Here is a 20,576-nt window from a genome sequence, read left to right as displayed (position 1 = left end):
GAGTACCAGGCAGTAATGAAATCATGATACTGGGCCAGGCACCATGGCTCACGCTTGTAATCCCAGCACTTTGGGAAGCCGAGGCAGTGGATCACCTAAGGTCAGGAGTTTGAGACCAGCCTGGCTAACATGGTGAAACCCCGTCTCTACTAAAAATACAAAAAATTAGCCAGAAGTGGTAGTAGGTGCCTGTAATCCCAGCTACTTGGGAGGCTGAGGCAGGAAAACCACTTGAACCTGGGAGGTAGAGGTTGCAGTGAGCTGAGATTCCGCCACTCCGCTCCAGCCTGGGCAACAGTGAGACTCTGTCTCAAAAAAAGAAAAAAAAAAAAAAAAAAGAAATCATGATACTGAAGAATATATAAGCAAATGAGAAAATGCTTATAACAGTAAATGAAAAATCAGTTTACAAAACAATATACACAGTATGATCCCAATTGTTAAAAAACATATATATATGCATGTACATCGAAGTGTTAATAGTAGATGGTGGGATTACAGGTTTTATTAATTATCTTCTTTATACTTTTCAGTAAGTTCCAAATTTACCTAATAAACATGTATTATTTGCATAATCAGGAGAAAAGAAGCTATTCTAAATCCTCTTTCCTCCCTTTAAAGACACTTGTATACATTATTCCTTCTTTTAAAAACCATTTAGAAATAAAAACAGTTTTTATCCTACAATCTAGCAAGTTCAGTTTTGAGTTTCTATCCTAAGGAAAACTCTAAATATCGAAAAGACTTTGTACATCAAGATGTTCATCACAGCATCGCTTATGATGGCAAACAGAAGCAAAAAACCTAAATGTCTCAGAAAAGATGTATGAGTAAGCAAACAAAGGCACATTCACCTGATGGACCATTACATAAGGATTTAAATGTTTACAGGCCAGGCTCGTTAGCTCTAGCCTGCAATCCCAGCTCTTTGGGAGGCAGAGATAGGCAGATCACTTGAGACCAGGGGTTCCAGACCAGCCTGGCCCACATGGTGAAACCCTGTCTCTACTAAAAATACAAAAATTAGCCAGGTGTGGTGGCACGCACCTGTAATCCCAGCTACTTGGGAGGCTGAGGCAGGAGATTTGCTTGAACCCAGGAAACAGAGGTTGCAGAGACTGCACCACTGCTCTCTAGTCTGGGTGACTGAATGAGCCTGTCTCAAAAAAAAAAAATTACATATTAGCCTGGGAAAACTAATGAAATAACAAAAGCAAAGAAAAAAAAAACTGGATAAAAAACTATATATACATATAGGCAGGGCATGGTGGTTCATGCCTATAATCCCAATACTTTGGGTGACTGAGGTGGGAGAATCACTTTAGCCTAGGAGTTTGAAACCAATGTGAGCAACAAAGCTAGACCCCTATCTCTACAAAAAATGAAACAATTAGCCAGGCATGGTGGCGCATGCCTGAGGTCTAGCTATTCAGGAGGCTGAGGCAGGAGGACCACTCAAGCCTGGGAATTCAAGGCTGCAGTGAGGTACAGTGAGCCGTGATCATGCCACTGCACTCCATCATGGGTGACAGAGTGAGACCCTGTCCTAATATGTAATTTTTTTTTTTTTGAGACGGAGTCTCGCTCTTATTACCCAGGCTGGAGTGCAATGGCACGATCTCGGCTCACCGCAACCTCCGCCTCCTGGGTTCAGGCAATTCTCCTGCCTCAGCCTCCTGAGTAGCTGGGATTACAGGCACGTGCCACCATGCCCAGCTAATTTTTTGTATTTTTAGTAGAGACGGGGTTTCACCATGTTGACCAGGATGGTCTCAATCTCTTGACCTCATGATCCACCCGCCTCGGCTTCCCAAAGTGCTGGGATTACAGGCTTGAGCCACCGCGCCCGGCGAGACCCTGTCTTAAATAAATAAACCAAATATCAAAATATTTTATAAAACTCTATGCAGAGGAAGAAAAACGTTTTAAAACACATCAGCTGAATTTGGTAAAGGAACTAGAGAAAATATTTGGATTTGGTAAAAAACTAGAAAAAATATGGGTGTTTTCCTTTAACCTAAATCTTTAATATTTTCTTCTTTCTGAATTGCCTCATATACTTTCTTTAGAGAATAAAGTATTACTTTAAGAGGAAAAAAAAAAAGCTGAATCTCCCTCTGGGCAATGAAAACATTCCCAAATGACAGAGTCCACTCCATCAGTCCCTTCCCTACACACAGGCTTCCCCCAGACTAAGGCAGGGTCATATCAGAAGGTCAAGTGAATAAGACTTCCCTCTGTGGCCTAGGGTCTTCTCTGTGCTGTCCCTGAATAAGAAGAAGGTTCCTCTGACCAGCTGCTGTCCAAGGCCTTTCCCTGCCCCCTCCCAAGTTCTATTTCAGCCTGAACTAATTCACCACAATCCCGAGGGCTAGGAAAAAAAATTTCCACCATGGCGATTTGGAACCTGATATTTAGACCAAGTTTTTCCCAGCCCCTTTCTGTGTCAAAGGAGGCCCCTCAAAGCTTCTTAGACAACTAGCACTCAGGCCAGGTTAGCTCCCACATCAATGCTACACTTACAGACCCAAGTTGTTAGTCATCACCAGGGAAATGTGAGAGAAGGAACTGCAGCAGGGATAGCCCCTGTCACACAACCCTACCCTCTTGCCCTGAAAGCCTCCTCCTGGGGGAGATGCAGGGCTTTTTCTGGCATTGGATCTTTTATACTCCATTTCAAATCTGTAGTAAATCAACAAAGAAAAAAATCAGGGTGCAATCACAACAAAGACAGAGAGCTATCCTTTCAAAGACCTTAGAGCCATGTGCCTCTCCTCTCCAGGGAAAATCCAGTACTAGCTTCTGAGCAACTGAGTTTGGGTAGTAACCTAGTGTGGACCAAAACACAGACTAGGACTGTATCAGACCAGAGATTGGCTCTCATTCTGGTATTCATAAAGAGGAGTTCCATTAATTGCCCCAACTCAAACTTCTCAATACTCAACGGAATGGGAACTGCTGCTCAGATAAGGGGTAAGGAAGGATGCCAAGAAGCAATGCAACACAGCAGCCCCACAACTTTTTTCACATCAAGCCATATCTAGAAAATAATACTCTTTGTACAGTACATGGATTAGAAGCTGATCCCATTCAGAGGGTACTGACTGGGAACTTTACCTGCCCCTAGGAATAAGGGGAAATCAGTATCCCAGCACACCTGTAACCCATCTGCAGCATACCAGTAGGAAAGCCCTGAATTAAGGCACTGGGCTGGGTTAGCATTCTTGGAATCAATGAATCTTCTCATAGCCCTCATCTCAGGCTCTTCAACTTTGGCTGACAGGCTATGGGTCAGATCATGTGTCTGGAACAGAAAGCTGGGAGCCTGTGGTCTTGACTCAGCGCTGATACAACTTCCCCATTGAGGATACTCTTCAGGGGTTTTTCCACAGATACACTGGAGCTGAGGAAGCCCTCCAGTTAACAGCAGCAGCCATATTCTGAGACTGGGTATGCACAACAGGGTAATTGGTTTTATCAGATTTCTAAGCTTTAAAACCCATTTTTGGGAACACAAGTGATCTCAGATGTGACTCACTGCTGAGAGATACAAACTTAAAAGCTACCATTTACTAAACATATAGTAGATGCCAGACTTTGCTAAGTATTTGACTTCCAATTTCATTAAATTCACACAACAACCTCCTGTGGCAAATGCTATTATTATCCCCATATATAAGAGGAGACTGGGACTCAGATTAAGTAGCTTGCTTGAGATCAAACACTCTTCTAACTGAAGACTGTGGATGAAACAGTATTTGAACCCACTCTGACTTGAAAGTCCATATGCTAACCAGGACACCACTATGTCACCTCAACAAACCTCCCAAATAGCTTTTTCAAAAACCAAACCAATTAGAATGAAGCTGAATCTGGGAAAGAAAAAGGTGAAAAAGGAACAGCTTATCTGACTGTTTCATGCCATCAATAAAAAGAAGCTAATCTGGCCAAGCACGGTGGCTCATGCCTGTAATCCTAGCACCTGAGGTCAGGAGTTCGAGACTAGCCTGGGCAACATGGTGAAACCCCATCTCTGTTAAAAATACAAAAATTAGCCAGGTGTGGTGGCATACACCTGTGATCCCAGCTACTCAGAAGGCTGATGCAGGAAAATTGCTTGAACCCAGGAAGCAGGGGTTGCAGTGAGCTGAGATCGTGCCACTGCATTCCAGCCTGGGCAACAGAGCAAGACTCCATCTCAAAAAAAGAAATGAAAGAAAAGAAAAGAAAAGAAAAGAAAGAAAGAGAAAAGCTAGTCTATATTGAGTACCTACTGGGTTTCAAACACCTTATATACAGGGGCTCACCTAATTCTCACAATCCTACCAGAACAGGAATTATCACCTCCATTTTACAGATGAGGAAGAAGTCCTAGGCTCAGAGATGTTAAGATACTTGCTAAGCCAGAGTCCTTGTTTTTTCTACTACACTATGCTTCTGACTGTTCAGGAAATACACCTAAGCCTGTACCTGGGCCAAACATCTAACTCACAGCCATGTTCTCAAAACATGGTATAAAGGGTACCTTTCAGAAAAGCGGGCACACGGGACACTTAAAAGCCCCCAGAGAAGAACTCAAATTCCCAAGAAGGGATGATTTCCCTGTGTTGCAAAATTGAGGTGAAATCCCCTCGTCTCCTGAGACAACTAACTAGCCCCGGCCTGCCCTGTTCCAACCCTTCATCAGCAGCAGCTCAGGCACACAGAAACTAGACCAAAACAAAAGACACGAGGAAACAAATCAAAATTTTACACAGAAAGGAAGGCATGCAAGTAGGTGGTCCAGTCCCCCGTTTGACCTGGGTTCTCCCAGTGCTCTGGTGTCCTGGTTAATTAGGACACCACAGGCATTTTGTGAATATTAAGTGATTAGTTTGTTAACTAAACAAACTGGCCAACCAAGGGTCAATGAGAACATGATGGACTCTGGTTCTGAGTTCTCACAAAAAATGGCCGGGCAGTTCCTATCTAAGGCAGCCTCCCATCCAATCCACCTCACCCCATCCCTTTCTCCCCAATTTCTATAGCTAACTCCTGTCAGCTTGCTGGGGGTTGTCACAACCTCACCAGAGTGCAGATCCCCTCCCACTCTTTTCCTCAACAGTTGGGCTCTTGTTCTCAAGGGCGCTAAGTCCCAGTCTCTCCTTCTCAGCCTGTGAGATGGTCACAGCACATTAGTAATCACTGACTCACCCGATCCCCCTCAGGAGGCTGGGGGAAATGCAGAGGGCCACAGGATGTGTAGCCCACATCCCTTCGGCCCTTCACAGAGCTAGCAGGCAGAGAGGTGCCAGAGACACCACTTCCCCTTGGAACACTGTGGACCCTCTCTGAGCCAGCTCTGGTGCCAGTGGGCTGATGTCAGGCTCTCTACCATCGGAGAAGCCAAGATCTCTAGACAGCTCCACTGTTGCCAACAGATCTAATCTCCTTATTCCAAGGCAGATGAAATCCAATAAGGCTAAGTCCACAACTTACCCCTCCTCTTGGGCAGAGGCAAAGGCAGAGTCGACCCTTCAGGCCATACCAACAATAACGCCAGAATTATTACTGCTTCTTAGATAATTCTTTGGGGAACTGAGAATTATTTCCCCGAGTTTCTCAAAGATTAACCCCCGGTTTACCAATGTTTTCCCTCTGCAAAACATTTTCAGCTCCAACATATTCTCTGGCTCCTTCCCAGTGATACTAGCTCAGAACCTCTCGCTTCACAGAGCCACTGACATCAACGTTCAATTCCCACACTAAAGAAGAATCCCAGAGTCAGCTGTAAAAACCTATTTATGCAGACCATTTTGAAACCTACAAAAAGACTAAAAAGCACGGGCTAAAGAACACAAACCAGTCACTAAGGCTTAACATGAAAAGGAGGGGAGGAGGCGGGATGGTTTGTGTATTGTTTCACTTGGAAAAATACCCCGGTGAAATGGTTTATCCACATGTTCAGCCTTTTAGGCAAATCCACCATAACTTAGCAGGATGCCTGCAGGCCATTCTGAAAATAAGCAGAATGGCATCACTCCTTATTTCACCCCCTTCAGGAGCTGTCAGCCCCCTCCGCATCTCCCTCTCCCCCCAAACATCTGGTCTGGGCTGGGAGTGGGACCCACTCCCTGGGAAGCCTCCATGTTCGCAGGAGAGGTGGGGTCCCCACTAAGGGAAGCCTGCTGAGCAGCGAGCCAGCCGCGCTTCTGAATTCCCCCCATCCCGCGAGAGGTTCCGGGCTAAGAACGCTAGGGGCTGGGAGTCTGGCGAGGAATAGGGGAGACGGGAGAAGGGCCGCAGATGTGGGAAGAGAAGGAGGAGGCAAAAGCCTGGTTCCCGGGACGGTCCCGGGCTGGGGAGATCTCCTCCTCTTAAGCGTCCAGGGGTGGAGGCGTCGGTCCCGAGATCCCCGACGGGGCTGTTCCAGCCGGCCAGCGGCTGCTCAGAGGTTTCTAGGAAGACACTGGAGGCCAGGATCCGTTTGGGACCCCGACTGAGGGGGTGGGCGGGACGGGGGCCCAGCACAAAGTCCCAGCCGGGGCGTAGAGACCTGAGGGGCGGTAGGCGGGGGAAGGGGCTGGGCTCAATTCTCACCAGCACCAGGGCGAACCTTTCCTCCAGCTCACAGGGCTCAGGCATCGGCATCTTGCCGGGCGGCAGCAGCAGCGGGACAGAGGGCGGCTCTCCCGGGCTCCCCTCGGCGCTCTCCAGGTTGCCCATCGCGGCGGGGCCCCCTCAGGGGCCTCAGCCCCCCACCTCCACGCCCCGGAGCCTTGGGCTTCGCAGCTCCGACCAGGCTCCTCCCTCAGCGCCGGATCCCCAAGTCCCGACTCCTCGGTCCCGTCGGGGGCGCAGGGGGCTCCCTGGAGTCCCGCTAGCGGCGGCGCAGGGCGAGGGCGGAGGCAGCGCCGCGGACAGCCGCACCGAAGCGAGGGGGACAGAGGCGGCCGGCTCTCGCTTACACCCGCCGCCTCGCCTTGCTGGGCGCACCGCCCGGGCGCTGCCCCTCCCCGCCCCCCGCACTCTTTCCCTTCCCCCCCCCACCTCGCTTCCTCCCACCCACTCCCCGCTGCAACTCTGGCTTCCCCCGCGAGCGCCGACTGCAGCCCGCTCACCGCGCGCCCCATTCATGCAGGCCCCGCCTCCCGCCCAGAGGCCTCCTGGGCTGCCCGGCCCGCTCCGCCTGCCCCCGATTGACGACCGCGCCTGCCAATCACGGCTCCTGCCGCCCTTGACGGCCTCGTGCTGGGCGCCGAGCGCACCCTGGCGGCCCCAGCGGGCATCGAGTCACCGCGGTGTCCAGAGGTCGTGAGGCCCTGGCCTGGACACCCCGGGAATGGATCTTACCCTTTTTCACAAAGAATTCATGATGTCTACAAGTAAGTAAAATATTATACAAGGCATGGCGTACAAAACTAACTACTAGAGAAGTAGAAACAAGCAGGATACTCAGAAGAGGGAGAGATAGTATCTGTTAAGAGGGGGGGGGTAAGGGAGATCATTTGGACCGGGCATTGAGGGATGAGGAAGCCCTTACCCGACAGAGCTAGGGGAAAAGGCATTTTGGAGGAGAGAAGCGTAAACACGGTCAGAGGCCCATCTGGCTGCGTGTGACAATGGAGAGGCAGAAGAACGCTGTTCCAGGCTCAGTTGGCGGGCGGGTCGTTGATGATGCAGTGGACATCTGTTGTCTAGTCGCCATCTTCTTCTAGTGATAGCATCCCATTTTCTTTTAGGAAACCGCCTCTCCTCTGTTCTCAGTCTAAATGGAGCTGAACTTTATCCCGGGCTCGAAAGGGCCCCATGACCCAGGCCCAGTCAGTCACAACATTTTCCTCCTCTACCCTTAGACACTGTTTTGGGGATTGCCACCTGACCCAAGCCCAGACTATATGATATATCCAGGGCTTTCTCTGGAACAATCAGGAAAGAGGCACCCTCTCTCTGCATTTATGCTGCAAAATTGTTAGAATGTAAACCTGCATCCGCTGGTGGCCTTCTTATCATCACCTGTAACACATCAAGCTTGCTTGAGAATGAAGCCAATGCAGAAGAGAGAAAAGCTATGAGACAGGACAAAATTCTAAAGACATGCCAAGAACCTGGATCTAACCATACCTGAAGTTATCACCTAGATTTTTCATTCATTTATTCAATAAACATTTATTTTAAAAAGCTTATTCTTCCCGGCACTTTGGGAGGCCAAGGTGGGTGGATCACCTGAGGTCAGGAGTGCGAGACCAGCCTGACCAACATAGAGAAACCCCGTCTCTACTAAAAATACAAAATTAGCCTGGCGTAGTGGCACATGCCTGTAATTCCAGCTACTCAGGAGGCTGAGGCAGGAGAATTGCTTGAGGCAGGAGAATCGTTTGAACCCAGGTGGTGGAGGTTGCCGTGAGCCGAGATCTCGCCAGCCTGGGCAACAAGAGCAAGACTCCATCTCAAAATGTGTCTTCTTGGAATCCACAATCTGTGTAGAAGGGGAAGTAGACAATAAGACAATAAACTAAATGAGTAAAATGTATAGATGGTAGTGATCAATGTTAATCAAAATAAAACTGAAAGGGGATAGAGATGGAAGAGGCATTAAGATTTTAAATAGAGTTGCTTACTTAAAAAGCTGATGGCCAGGCGTGGTGGCTCACGCCTGTAATCCCAGCACTTTGGGAGGCCGAGGCGGGTGGATCACGAGGTCAAGAGATCGAGACCATCCTGGTCAACATGGTGAAACCCCGTCTCTACTAAAAGTACAAAAAATTAGCTGGGCATGGTGGCGCGTGCCTGTAATCCCAGCTGCTCAGGAGGCTGAGGCAGGAGAATTGCCTGAACCTAGGAGGCGGAGGTTGCGGTGAGCCGAGATCGCGCCATTGCACTCCAGCCTGGGTAACAAGAGTGAAACTCTGTCTCAAAAAAAAAAAAAAAAAAAAAAAAGGCTGAGGCAGGAGGATTAATTGAACCTAGGAGGTTGAGGCTGTAGTGAGCATATTCATGCCACTCCACTCTAGCCTGGGTGACAGAGTGAGACTCTGTCTCAACAAATAAACAAACAAAGCTGCTGCTTGTCATAGGCATGATGGCTTCAAGGTTAGTTTTCAGAGCTAGAACACTAGCTGCCTAGGCCCTGAGGGCTTACAGTCCCAATGGGGTGGTTGCAGTGTGCTTCATGGCATCTGGAGGTGGTAAACCTACTGATGACAAGCAGATGACTGGGCTAGAGAGGGAGGTCATGATAGCCATGTATAGGACTGGACCCATACACTATACTATTCCCAAGGGCAGCTTCAAGCACCAGGGAAAACCCTAACAGCTCCTTCTATCACCAAGAGAATAGTGAGCTGCATCTGTGAAGAGGACAACGGTGCTGTCAACTGGTTCTGACTGTGCAAAGGCGAGACCCAGCAATGCTTTAACTGTGAACCCATTACAAGCTGATGCCCCACCAGTTGGCCCAGTGAGCCCTGGCACTAATTACTCAAAATGTGCTGTAAAGCGTCTTCTTTCCAATAGGGACTAGACATTGCATTGGCTCCTTCTTCCCCTCCCTCATAATGAAGATTTTAAATAGGATGATCAAGGGAGGACTCATTAATAAGATAACATTTGGGTAAAGATCTGAAGGATGTAAGGAAATAAGCTATGCGAATATCTAGGAAAGAATTATCCAGACAAAGGGAATGGCAAGTGCATACTATGCCTGATGTATTGGAAGAACAGCAAAGAGGTCAGTGTGGCTGGAGTGCAATGAGCAAGGAAAAGAGTCGTGAAAGATGAACTCAGAAAGGTAACCAGAAGCCATATTGTGTAGGATATTGTAGGCTATTGTGTGAGGACTGGTTTTCTCTAAGTAAGGATAGGTGGACATTGGAGGATTTTGAGCAGAGAACTAATAGGACCTAACATGTTTTATAACAGAATCACTCTGGCTCTTGCACTGAAAACAAACCAAATAAAAGTATATACAGGGAGACTAGTTAGCAAGCTAGTCCAATAATTTGGGTGAGAGATAGTTTGGACCAGGGTGGTAGCTGTACCAGTGGAAATAAATGATCAGATTCCTTACAGACTTGAAAGCAAAGCCAAAGAGATTTCTTGATAGTTTCAATATGGAGGATGAATCAAAAATAACTGCAAAGTATTTGAATTGAGCAGTGAAGATGGTAGAGTTTTCATTAATTAAAATAAGAGGAAATGATAGGAGGAGTAGTTTCGTGAGGGGGAATTGGAAAGGGAAGGTCAGGAACAAGTTTGGGCCATGTTGAGTTTGATTTGCCTTTTGGACATCCAAGTAAAGATATCCACTAGGCAATTGGATATATATGAGTTTGTTTTCCAGACTTGTTATGTGTCTAATTGTGATTGCAACCCAATTGGGACTGCAAGCCCTCGAAGCCAACATGGCCAGCACTCCAGCTCCGCAAAGTAACCTGAAGCCACCATGCCTGCGACAAACAGCAGCTCTACTTATTTATTAATTTATGTAATTTGGCAATGTAAATTTGGAAATCATCATCATATAGATACTATTAAAGCTGGTAAATTCTTTTTCTAACTCACTCGCAATTGGGTTTCTGTTGTTTACAACCAAGAGGTGGAGTCCCTCTCTATTCAAACCATTGAAATCCTTTCCTGTGAAGCTCAGCCTCTTCTAATCAGTGAACAAATTAATCTGAATTCACATCTTATCCCCTTTCTTCCTCCCCACTTCTTACCCTAAATACATGCTTCCCAACTACTGTGGCAAACTCTTCTAAGCAGAGGGGTTATAACAAGACTGTAGACTTCCACTAGAAGAAAATTGAGAATTCAAGAGGGGAAATAATTCAACATTTATCATGGATGCACAAGGAACATCTAGCAAAAAGAAGAAACTTGATAGGACAGCAAACAGCAGTGTATTCACCCTTGTGTGGTCTCATGGTCCCTCACCTTTTAATTGTTTTTGCTTGCCTCAAGCATAACCACCAGATTTATATACTCTAGGGTCTTTAGGGATCTGCTAGATTACTGCTTTCATTGTTAACTCCCTGCTCACCCACCTTCAAATGCTTACTTTCTATAAGATAAAACTAAAACTTCTTATTCTGGTATTCAAGGGTCTATGTTATCTCCAAACTCTAATGTCTTCTAATCAAATCAACCCTTTGCTTCAGCTGGAAAGGTCCATCTCCAAACATTAGTTACTCATTCTTATGTCTAAGTTTTCTCTTTGTGTTAGACAGAATAATGGCTCCCAAAGTGTCCATGTCCTAATCCCCAGAACCTGTGAAGATGTAATCTTATGTGGCAACAGGGATTTTACAGATGTGATTAATTTACAGATCTAGAGATAAGATTCTCCAGGTGATCTCAAAGTAATCACAAGGGTCCTTATAAGAGGAAAGGCCAAAATGAGGAAGGGGGCTGTGATGACAGTAACAGGGGTCAGAGTGAGGTGGAGCCATGAGTCAAGGGATGCAGTAGCTTCTAGGAAATGAAAAAGTCAGGGAAACAGATTCTCCTCCCAATCCTCTATAAGAAACATGGCCCTGTCAACACTTTAATTTGAGCCCTGTTAGACCTAATTTCAGACTTCTGATCTCTAGAACTATAAAATCATAAATCTGTGTTTTTTTAGCCACTGTTTGTGATAATTTGTTAGAGAAGCAACAGGAAACTAACACATTCCTGCTACATCCTTGATTTGGATTTTTTCTTCCTTCTACTCCATCTATCCAAATCCCACCCAGGCTTAATACAATCTTTAGGTGTATTGGGTGCTTATCATATGCAAAACATCTGGCTAGATACCAGTAGATAAAGAATGCAAGATACAAAGATGAACAAGAGACCTGCTCCCAACTTCAAAAGAGCTCCAAGTCTGGGGCAGGGGAGGCAAAGTAGAGAGGAGGAGGAGTACGGACCCAATTTGAAGGCACCACATAAGATCACTGGTATTATATTGGTGGGTACTCACTTTCAAATTCCATCCTGGAGTTTTCTCAAATTCAAATGATCATGACTCTCATTTTCTCTACTTTTCATTTGGAACTTGTAGATATGTAACTCCTGGTTCCTTTACTGCCTGTGCTGTTTATTTTATTTTGAGACAGAGTCTCACTCTTGTCACCCAGGCTGGAGTGCAGTGGCACAATCTTGGCTCATGGAACCTCCATCTCTTGATTAAAGTGATTCTCCATCCTCAGCTTCCCCAGGAGCTGGGATTACAGGTACGTACCATCACACCAGGCTAATTTTTGTATTTTTAGTAGAGCCAGGATTTCACCATACTGGCCAGGCTGGTCTCCAACTCCTGACCTCAGGTGATCCACCTGCCCAGCCCTCCCAAAACTATTTAATTTTTTGTCTATGTTATGTCTGGTCTGTAGAGCTTATTTGTTTATTTAAAAAATATATATACAGTACCTCTTTTGTTTCAGGTACTAAGGAAGATCCAGCTATGAATAGCTGTCTTTCTTCCCCGTCCTCACAATCTAGCAGGAAAAAGCCTCTCAAACTAATGTTTACAAAACAGTATGATAAGTATTGTAATAGAGGGGCGTGCTAAGTGCTACCCAGAGAACTGGGGAGTAGGGCTTAAGGACGAATAGAAGTGCCAGATGGAAAAGTGAGAACAGTGTGATGAGAAGGCGATGGAAGGAAGGATGATCAGGAAGGAGAAAAGGCATTCCAGAAGGGGGAACAATACAGGTGAAAATCAAGTGCCATAAAAGAGTTTGGAATGTTTGAGCAATGGTAAGAAATCCAGTAAGGCTGAAGAGTAGGGTATGTGGTGGGAGGAGAGGAGATAAATCTAGAAATGCGGGTCAAATCAAGTTGAAAAAAAAAAAGAAGGCTTGGCCAGGAGCTAACACCTGTCGTCTCAACACCTTGGGAGGCAATCACCTGAGGTTGGGAGTGAGGCGGGCAGGTCACCTGAGGTCCGGAGTTCCAGACCAGCCTGACCAACATGGAGAAACCCTGTCTCTACTAAAATTACAAAATTAGCCAGGTGTGGTGGCGCATTCTTGTAATCCTAGCTACTCAGGACGCTGAGGCAAGAGAATCACTTGAACCCAGGAGGTGGAGGTTGCAGTGAGCTGAGATCATGCCATTCCAGCCTGAGCAACAAGGGGGAAACTCTGTCTCCAAAAAAAAAAAAAAAACAACAACCTTGTGCTAAGCTGAGAAGTTTATCTTTTTTTTTTTTTCTAGTAGCTGTGACTACAGGTGTGTGCCATCATGCCCAGATAATTTTTGTATTTTTTTTTTGTAGAGATGGGGTTTCACCATGCTGCCCAGGCTGGTCTTGAGTTCCTGTGCTCGAATAATCCTCCTGCCTCAGCCTCCCAAAGTGTTGGGATTATAGGCACAAGCCACCATGCCTGGTTGAGTCTGTCCTTTATTTTGTAGATGGTACTGTGTCCTAGACAGTTGTTTTTTGTTTGTTTTTGAGATAGCATCTTGCTCTGTCACTCAGGCTGGAGTGCAGTGGTATGATCTCAGCTCACTGCAACCTCCACCTCCCAGGTTCAAGCAATTCCCCTGCCTCAGCCTCCCAACTAACTGGGATTACAGGTGCCTACCACCATGCCTGGCTAATTTTTTGTACTTTTAGTAGAGATGGGGTTTCACCATGTTGGCCAGGCTGGTCTTGAACTCCTGACCTCATGATCTACCTGCCTTGGTCTTCCAAAGTGCTGGGATTACAGGCATGAGCCACCTCACCTGTTCGGTTTTTAAGTAAGCTTTTTTAGTTTTTAAGTTTTTAAGCTCTGTGGAAAGATTCCTTTAGGAGCATTTGAAAATATAGAGGGTCTTCAGAAATGACAAAGAGAAGATAGAAGCTCGAACCAAACCAGAGCGGGGGATGAACAGAAGTTGGGGAAGGAGATATACCTGAGAAACAATCAACCAAACTTCATTGCTTATTACATAATAATGCTGACTGGTGGGGCTGGGTAAGGTGGCTCATGCCTGTAATCCCAGCATTTTGAGAGGCCAAGACAGGCAGATTGCTTGAGGCCAGCAATTTGAGACCAGCCTGGTCAACATGGTGAAACTCCATCTCTACTAAAAATAAAAAAATTAGCCAGGTATAGTGGCATGTGCCTATAATCCCAGCTACTTGGGAGGCTTAGGCAGGAGAATCACTTGAACCCAAGAGGCAAAAGTTGCAGTGAGCTGAGATTGTGCCATTGCACTCCAGCCTAGGCAATAGAGTGAGACTCGGTCTCAAAAAAAAAAAAAGTAACTGGTATTATTATTATTATTTTTTTTTTTTGAGATGGAGTTTCACTCTTATTACCCAGGCTGGAGTGCAATGGCGCTATCGCGGCTCACTGCAACCTCCGCCTCCTGGGTTCAGGCAATTCTCCTGCCTCAGCATCCCGAGTAGCTGGGATTACAGGCACGCGACACCATGCCCAGCTAATGTTTTGTATTTTTAGTAGAGAAGGGGTTTCACCATGTTGACCAGGATGGTCTTGATCTCTTGACCTCGTGATCCACCCGCCTCGGCCTCCCAAAGTGCTGGGATTACAGACTTTAGCCACCGCTCCCGGCAACTGGTATTATTAATAGTGTTTTACAATATTCAATTTTTTTTCACATCCATTATCTAATTAGATCTTTACAACACTATAGGAGGGAGATACTACCATTATCCTCATAGATGAGAAAGCAGATTTAAAAAACTTAAGTCATATGAACAAGACCACCTAGTAAGTAAATGGTATCCCTTGCTCTGAACCCAGGCTTTGTTTCAGAATTCCATGCCATCTGATTCTTATAAGAAGTATGTAAGTAAAGAAGACTGAAGAGTTTAGGCCAGCATAAGGATGCCGTACCTTTAGCCTCTAGGGAAGCCCAGAATCTCTCTTAAGTCACCTGCTTCGCCCTCCTTACTGACAGTGCTTTCAAACTCCAGCCTCCACTCCTGTCCTACCCATCAAAGAAGCTTCTACGTTGTCCCTACCGCCTGGTGTAGCTCCTAGTCTTTAGAAACACACACCTTCAGCTGGGTGTGGTGGCTCACATCTCCCAGCACTTTGGGAGGCCGAGGTGGGTGGATCACGAGGTCAGGAGATCCAGACCATCCTGGCCAACATGGTGAAACCGTATTGCTATTAAAAATACAAAAATATGCTGGGCGTGGTGGCACTCCTGTATTCCCAGCTACTCAGGAGGCTGAGGCAGAAGAATCGCTTCAACCCAGGAGGCAGAGGTTGCAGTGATCCGAGATTGCACCATTGCACTCAAGCTTGGTGACAGCGCGAGACTCCATCTCAAAAAAAAATATAGAAACACAAACCTCCTCTTCCCATCTCTTTCCTAGGAAGGTGTGGGAGAAGTGGGAACACATATATTTAACAGTTTTACTTAATAATTTGCCCTGGCAAATTATTACAGGTGGTGGCCCATGCCTGTAATCTCTCAGCACTTTGGGAGGCTGAGGAGGGAGGATGAATTAAGCCTAGGAGTTTTGAGACCACCACGCCCAGCTTATTTTTGTATTTTTAATAGCAATGCCGTTTCTCCTTGCCTCAGCCTCCTGAGTAGCTGGGATTACGGGAGCCCACAACCACACCAGGCTAATTTTTGTATTTTTAGTAAAGACAGGGTTTCACCATGTCGGCCAGTCTGGTCTTGAACTCCTGACCTCGTAATCTGCCCGCCTCAGCCTCCCAAAGTGCTGGGATTACAGGTGTAAGCCACCTCGCCTGGCTGAAAACCCTTTTTTTTTTTTTTTTTTTTGAGACAGGGTTTTTACTCATGTTACCCAGGCTGGAGTGCAATGGCGCGATCTCGGCTCACCACAACCTCTGCCTCCCAGGTTCAGGCAATTCTCCTGCCTCAGCCTCCTGAGTAGCTGGGATTACAGGCACGCACCACCATGCCCAGCTAATTTTTTGTATTTTTTTTTTAGTAGAGACGGGGTTTCACCATGTTGGCCAGGATGGTCTCGATCTCTTGACCTCGTGATCCACCTGCCTCGGCCTCCCAAAGTGCGGGGATTACAGGCTTGAGCCACCGTGCCTGGCTGAAAACCCTCTCTTTAAGGTCTTCCTCAACTCTATTTGTAAGGGTTTTCTTCACAGTATTTTCTGGCTATTAGATGCTAGATGGTATTCACGATGTTTTATAATGTATTAACTCATTTAATCTTTGTAATCGCCCTGGGAGGTAGGAACAATGACTACATTACAGATGAGAAAAAGGATCATTCAGTTTATTCAAGGTCAGGAGGCTGAGGCAAGGAGAATTGCCTGAACCTGGGAGGTGGAGGTTGCAGTCAGCCAAGATTGCACCACTGCACTCCAGCCTGGGCGACAGAGCAAGACTCTGTCTCAAAACAAAAAACAAAAAAAATTAGCCAGGCATGGTGCCTGTAATCTCAGCTACTCAGGAGGCTGAGGGAGGAGAATCACTTAAACCCTAAAGGGGTTTAACAGTGTGGAGAGTCCTTGAAGAGCTAAAAGTAGATCTATCATTTGATCCAGCAAACGCACTCCTGGGTGTCTACCCAGAAGAAAAGGCGGCATTATACGAAAAAGATACTTGCACGGGCATGTTTATGGCAGCACAATTTGCAATTTCAAAAATATGGAACCAGCCCAAATGCCCATTGATCAATGAGTGGAAGAAGAAAATGTGGTGTGTGTGTGTGTGTATATATATATATATATACACACACCATGGAATAATACTCAGTCATAAAAAGGAAATCAATAATGGCATTTGCAGCAACCTGAATGGAATTAGAGACCATTATTCTAAGTGAAGTAACTCAGGAATGGAAAACCAAACATTGTTATGTTCTCACTCATAAGTAGGAGCTAAGCTTTGAGGACACAAAGGCGGAAGAATGATACAATGGGTACAGCCGTACACTGCTTGGATGATGTACGGCTCCAAAGTCACTACTAAAGAACTTACTCATGTAACCAAATACCACCTGTTCCCCCAAAACCTATTATAATTAAAAATAAATAGAATTTTTTAAAAAAAGAGAACACTGTTTCAATATCTATACTGCTCCCAAACTTGGTGGCATAAAACAATAACCATTTTATTTGGCTCATAGATTCTATGTGACAGGAATTTGGACTGGGCACAGCAGGGTGTCAGCTGGAAAAGACTCATGACTGGACTCAGCTGGAGTCTCCTTCATTCACATGTGTAGCATCTGAGCTAGGATGACTCAAAAGCTGGGGTTAGTTGAGACTGTAGATCACAGCACCTAAAGATGGCCTCTTCAAGTGGCTTGGGCTCACAAGGTGGTGGCTGGGTTCTAAGAGGAAGTGTCCCAAGAGCAAGTCTGAATAGCTTTTCATGACACAACCATGGAAGTCATACTGCATCACTTACTCTGTAGTCTGTTCATTGAAACAGCCACAGGTTGCCCACATTTAAGGGGAGAGAATATAGTCTCAACTTCTTGATGAAATCTAAAAGATCATGTTTAAAAAAATTGAAGATCATGTTTAAAAAAACATCTCAAATGTGGCTTCTAATTCTACTGCTGAGAGAGTAACAGGGACTGGGAACAATTGGGGTACAGCATTTTGTATGCAGAGTCAAAAGATGTTTATTATCTTTAGGACATTGTTTAGAAATTTGCTCTACTATTTAATTTGTGATAAATGATTAGTAAATGTTTATCAGTGTAAATAAAACTCATAAAATGACCAAAAAAAAAATACCTCTAAACAGTTTTAATTTCAGGAAATATGCTTTCCCCCATTTAGGGGAGGCATTGGCCTTCCAAGTCTTTTACTTTTTCCATCTGATAGAAGCATGGGTATGAAAAATTGCAGCTGATGGCAATTCCATCCTTCTTAGTGCTCAAGTGGCTGTAAATATGTCCTTAAATTCTTTGATATCTCAAAAGGTGTAGTCTAATTTCTTTCCCTTTGAAAGTAGACAAAACTCAGTAATGGGGAGACAGGGACAGTCTTACAGTGTGTGGATCCCAAGGCAAAAAAATTTTTTTGAGATCTTATCTATATAAATGATTTGATTTAAAATGTGTTACATTCTTAGATATGACACATAAAGCTCAAGCAACAGATTTTATCAAGCAACCAAAGAAAATGGATACATTGAATTTCATCAACATTAAAAATGTTCTTGCTTCAAAGAATCATTAAGAAGGATTTAAAAACAGCCCATGGAGGCCAGGTGCGGCGGCTCACGCCTGTAATCCCAGCACTTTGGGAGGCCAAGGCGGGTGGATCAGGAGGTCAGGTGTTCGAGACCAGCCTGACCGACATGGTGAAACCCCATCTCCACTACAAATACAAAAATTAGCTGGGCGTGGTGGTGTACACCTGTAATCCTAGCTACTTAGGAGGCTGAGGGCAGGAGAATCACTTGAACCCAGGAGGCGGAGGTTGCAGTGAGCCAAGATTGTGCCACTGCACTCCAGCCTGGATGACAGAGTGAGACTCCATCTCAAAAACAAAAAAAACAAAAAAACAGCCCATGGAATGGGAGAAAATATTTGCAAGCCATATATCTGGTAAGTATCCAGAATATATAAAGAACTCTTAACATCTCAACAATAAAAAGACAACCCGAGTAAAAAAAAATGAACAAAAGTCTTGACATTTCTCTACGGATATAGGATGGCCAATAAGATATTCAACATCATTAGTCATTGAGGAAATGGAAAGCAAGAACAGTGAAATAATCACTTCATATCTAATAAGATAGCTATAAACAAAACCATCAGTAATAAGGAATGTTGGCAAGGATGTAGAGAAATTAGTGACCACAGAAACTGCTGGCGAGAACATATAATGGTACAGCCACTTTGAAAAACAGGTTGGCAATTCCTTAAAAAGTTAAATCTAAAGTTACCATATGGCTGGGTGCAGTGGATCATGCCTGTAATCCCAGCATTTTGGGAGGCCAAGGTGGGCATATCACCTGGGAGTTTGAGACCAGACTGGACAACATGGTGAAACCCCGTCTCTACTGAAAGTACAAAAAATTAGCCAGGCACGGTGGCAGGCGTCTATAATCCCAGATAAACTACTTGGGAGGCTGAGGCAGGAGAATTGCTTCTACCAGGGAAGCAGAAGTTGCAGTGAGCCAAGATCGTATCACTGCACTCCAGCCTTGGCCACAGAGTGAGACTCTGTCTCAAAATAAAGTTACCATATGATCCAGCAACTCTACTCCTAGGTATATATCCAAGATCAGTGAAAGCGTTATGTCCACACAAAAACTTGTACATGAATGCTTACAGCAGCATTATGCATAATAGCCAAAAAGTGGAAACAACCCAAATGCTGATCACTGGACATTTAATGTGAATGGACAAACAAAATGTAGTATAGTCATACAATGGAATATGATTCAGCCATAAAAAGGAACGAAGTGGGCTGGACGCAATGGCTTACACCTATAATCCCAACACTTTGGGAAGCTAAGGCGGGTGTATCATCTCAGGTCAGGAGTTCGAGACCATCCTGGCCAACATGGTGAAACTCCGTCTCTACTAAAAAAAAAATACAAAATTACCTGGGTGTGGTGGTGCGTGCCTGTAATCCCAGCTACTCGGGAGGCTGAGGGAGGAGAATCACTTGAACCTGGGAGACGGAGGTTGCAGTGAGCCGAGATCATGCCACTGCACTCCAGCGTGGGCAGAGTGAAACTCTGTCTCAAAAAAAACAAACACATAAATAAAGGAATGAAGTACTAATACATGCTACAATGTGGATGAACTTTAAAATATTATGCTAAATAAGTCAGATACCAAAGGCTACATATGATGTGATTCTGATTGTATGACATGTCCAGGATAGGCAAATCTAGAGACAGTAAATTAGTAATTGTTGGGGTCACAGAGAAAGAGAGAAGGAAATTAACCCTGCTAATGAGTGGAGAGATTTTTTTGGAGGGTAATAAAAATGTTTTGGGGCTGGACATGGTGGCTCATGCCTATAATCCCAGAACTTCGGGAGATCAAGGCAGGATTGATTGAGCCCAGGAGTTGGAGATCAGCCTAGGCAACATAGTGAGACACTGTCTCTACAAATTTTTTTTTTTTTAATTAGCCAGATGTGGTGGTACACACCTGTAGTCCCAGCTACTTGGGAGGCTGAGGTGGGATGACAGCTTGAGCCCAGGATGTCAAGGCTACAGTAAGCCATGATTCTGCCATTGTACTCTAACCTGGGTAATAGAGTGAGTGAGTCCCAGTCTCAACAAGAACAAAAATATTTTAATGTAAAAAAAAATTTTTGCAGAACGAGTGTTTATCATTTGCCTTTTTTCCAATTATGCATCCTTAAATTCCAAAGCTTGACTGCACATCTGAAACAACTGCACCTACCACTACCACAAACAATCTACAGCAAAGGTGGCAGGGGGGCAGAGAGGACTGGATAAAGAACTGGCGTCTACATATTTGACAGAGAAAATTCTCAGTATCCGTGGCATGTAGGGGCTACAGAGTGGGAGGTCTATGTGGGGGGCTTTGTCTGTTTTCATCCCTAGGGCACAAACTCAATTGTGTCCCACTCTCAGCCCCCCACTAGCAAACCAGGCAGTATCACAAGCTCTCTGACCAGCAGTACCCTTGAATTTAACACAAACACCAG

The 20,576-nt window shown here is 45.3% G+C and overlaps 1 protein-coding gene across 6 annotated transcripts in view; it reads right to left on the bottom strand.

Annotated features, from left to right (window-relative positions):
• FMNL3 (formin like 3) overlaps positions 1-6,989 on the bottom strand; it is a 61,902-nt gene extending 54,913 nt beyond the window's left edge. For 4 of the 6 annotated variants that reach the window (XM_032294224.1, XM_032294233.1, XM_032294253.1 and 1 more), the window contains exon 1: positions 6,580-6,989. In XM_032294224.1, coding sequence (XP_032150115.1) covers positions 6,580-6,705 — 126 coding nt within the window. In that variant the 5' untranslated portion in view covers positions 6,706-6,989. The remainder of the gene's footprint in view (positions 1-6,579) is intronic. The other 2 variants (XM_032294260.1, XM_032294229.1) reach the window with 2 other exon arrangements.
• Between the last annotated feature and the right edge of the window lie 13,587 nt (positions 6,990-20,576).

Source organism: Sapajus apella, unplaced genomic scaffold, assembly GCF_009761245.1.
Source record: "Sapajus apella isolate SASKATOON/1434 unplaced genomic scaffold, GSC_monkey_1.0 scaffold2, whole genome shotgun sequence".
Classification (NCBI taxonomy): domain Eukaryota; kingdom Metazoa; phylum Chordata; class Mammalia; order Primates; family Cebidae; genus Sapajus; species Sapajus apella.
This window is presented reverse-complemented; position numbering and strand designations above follow the sequence as displayed.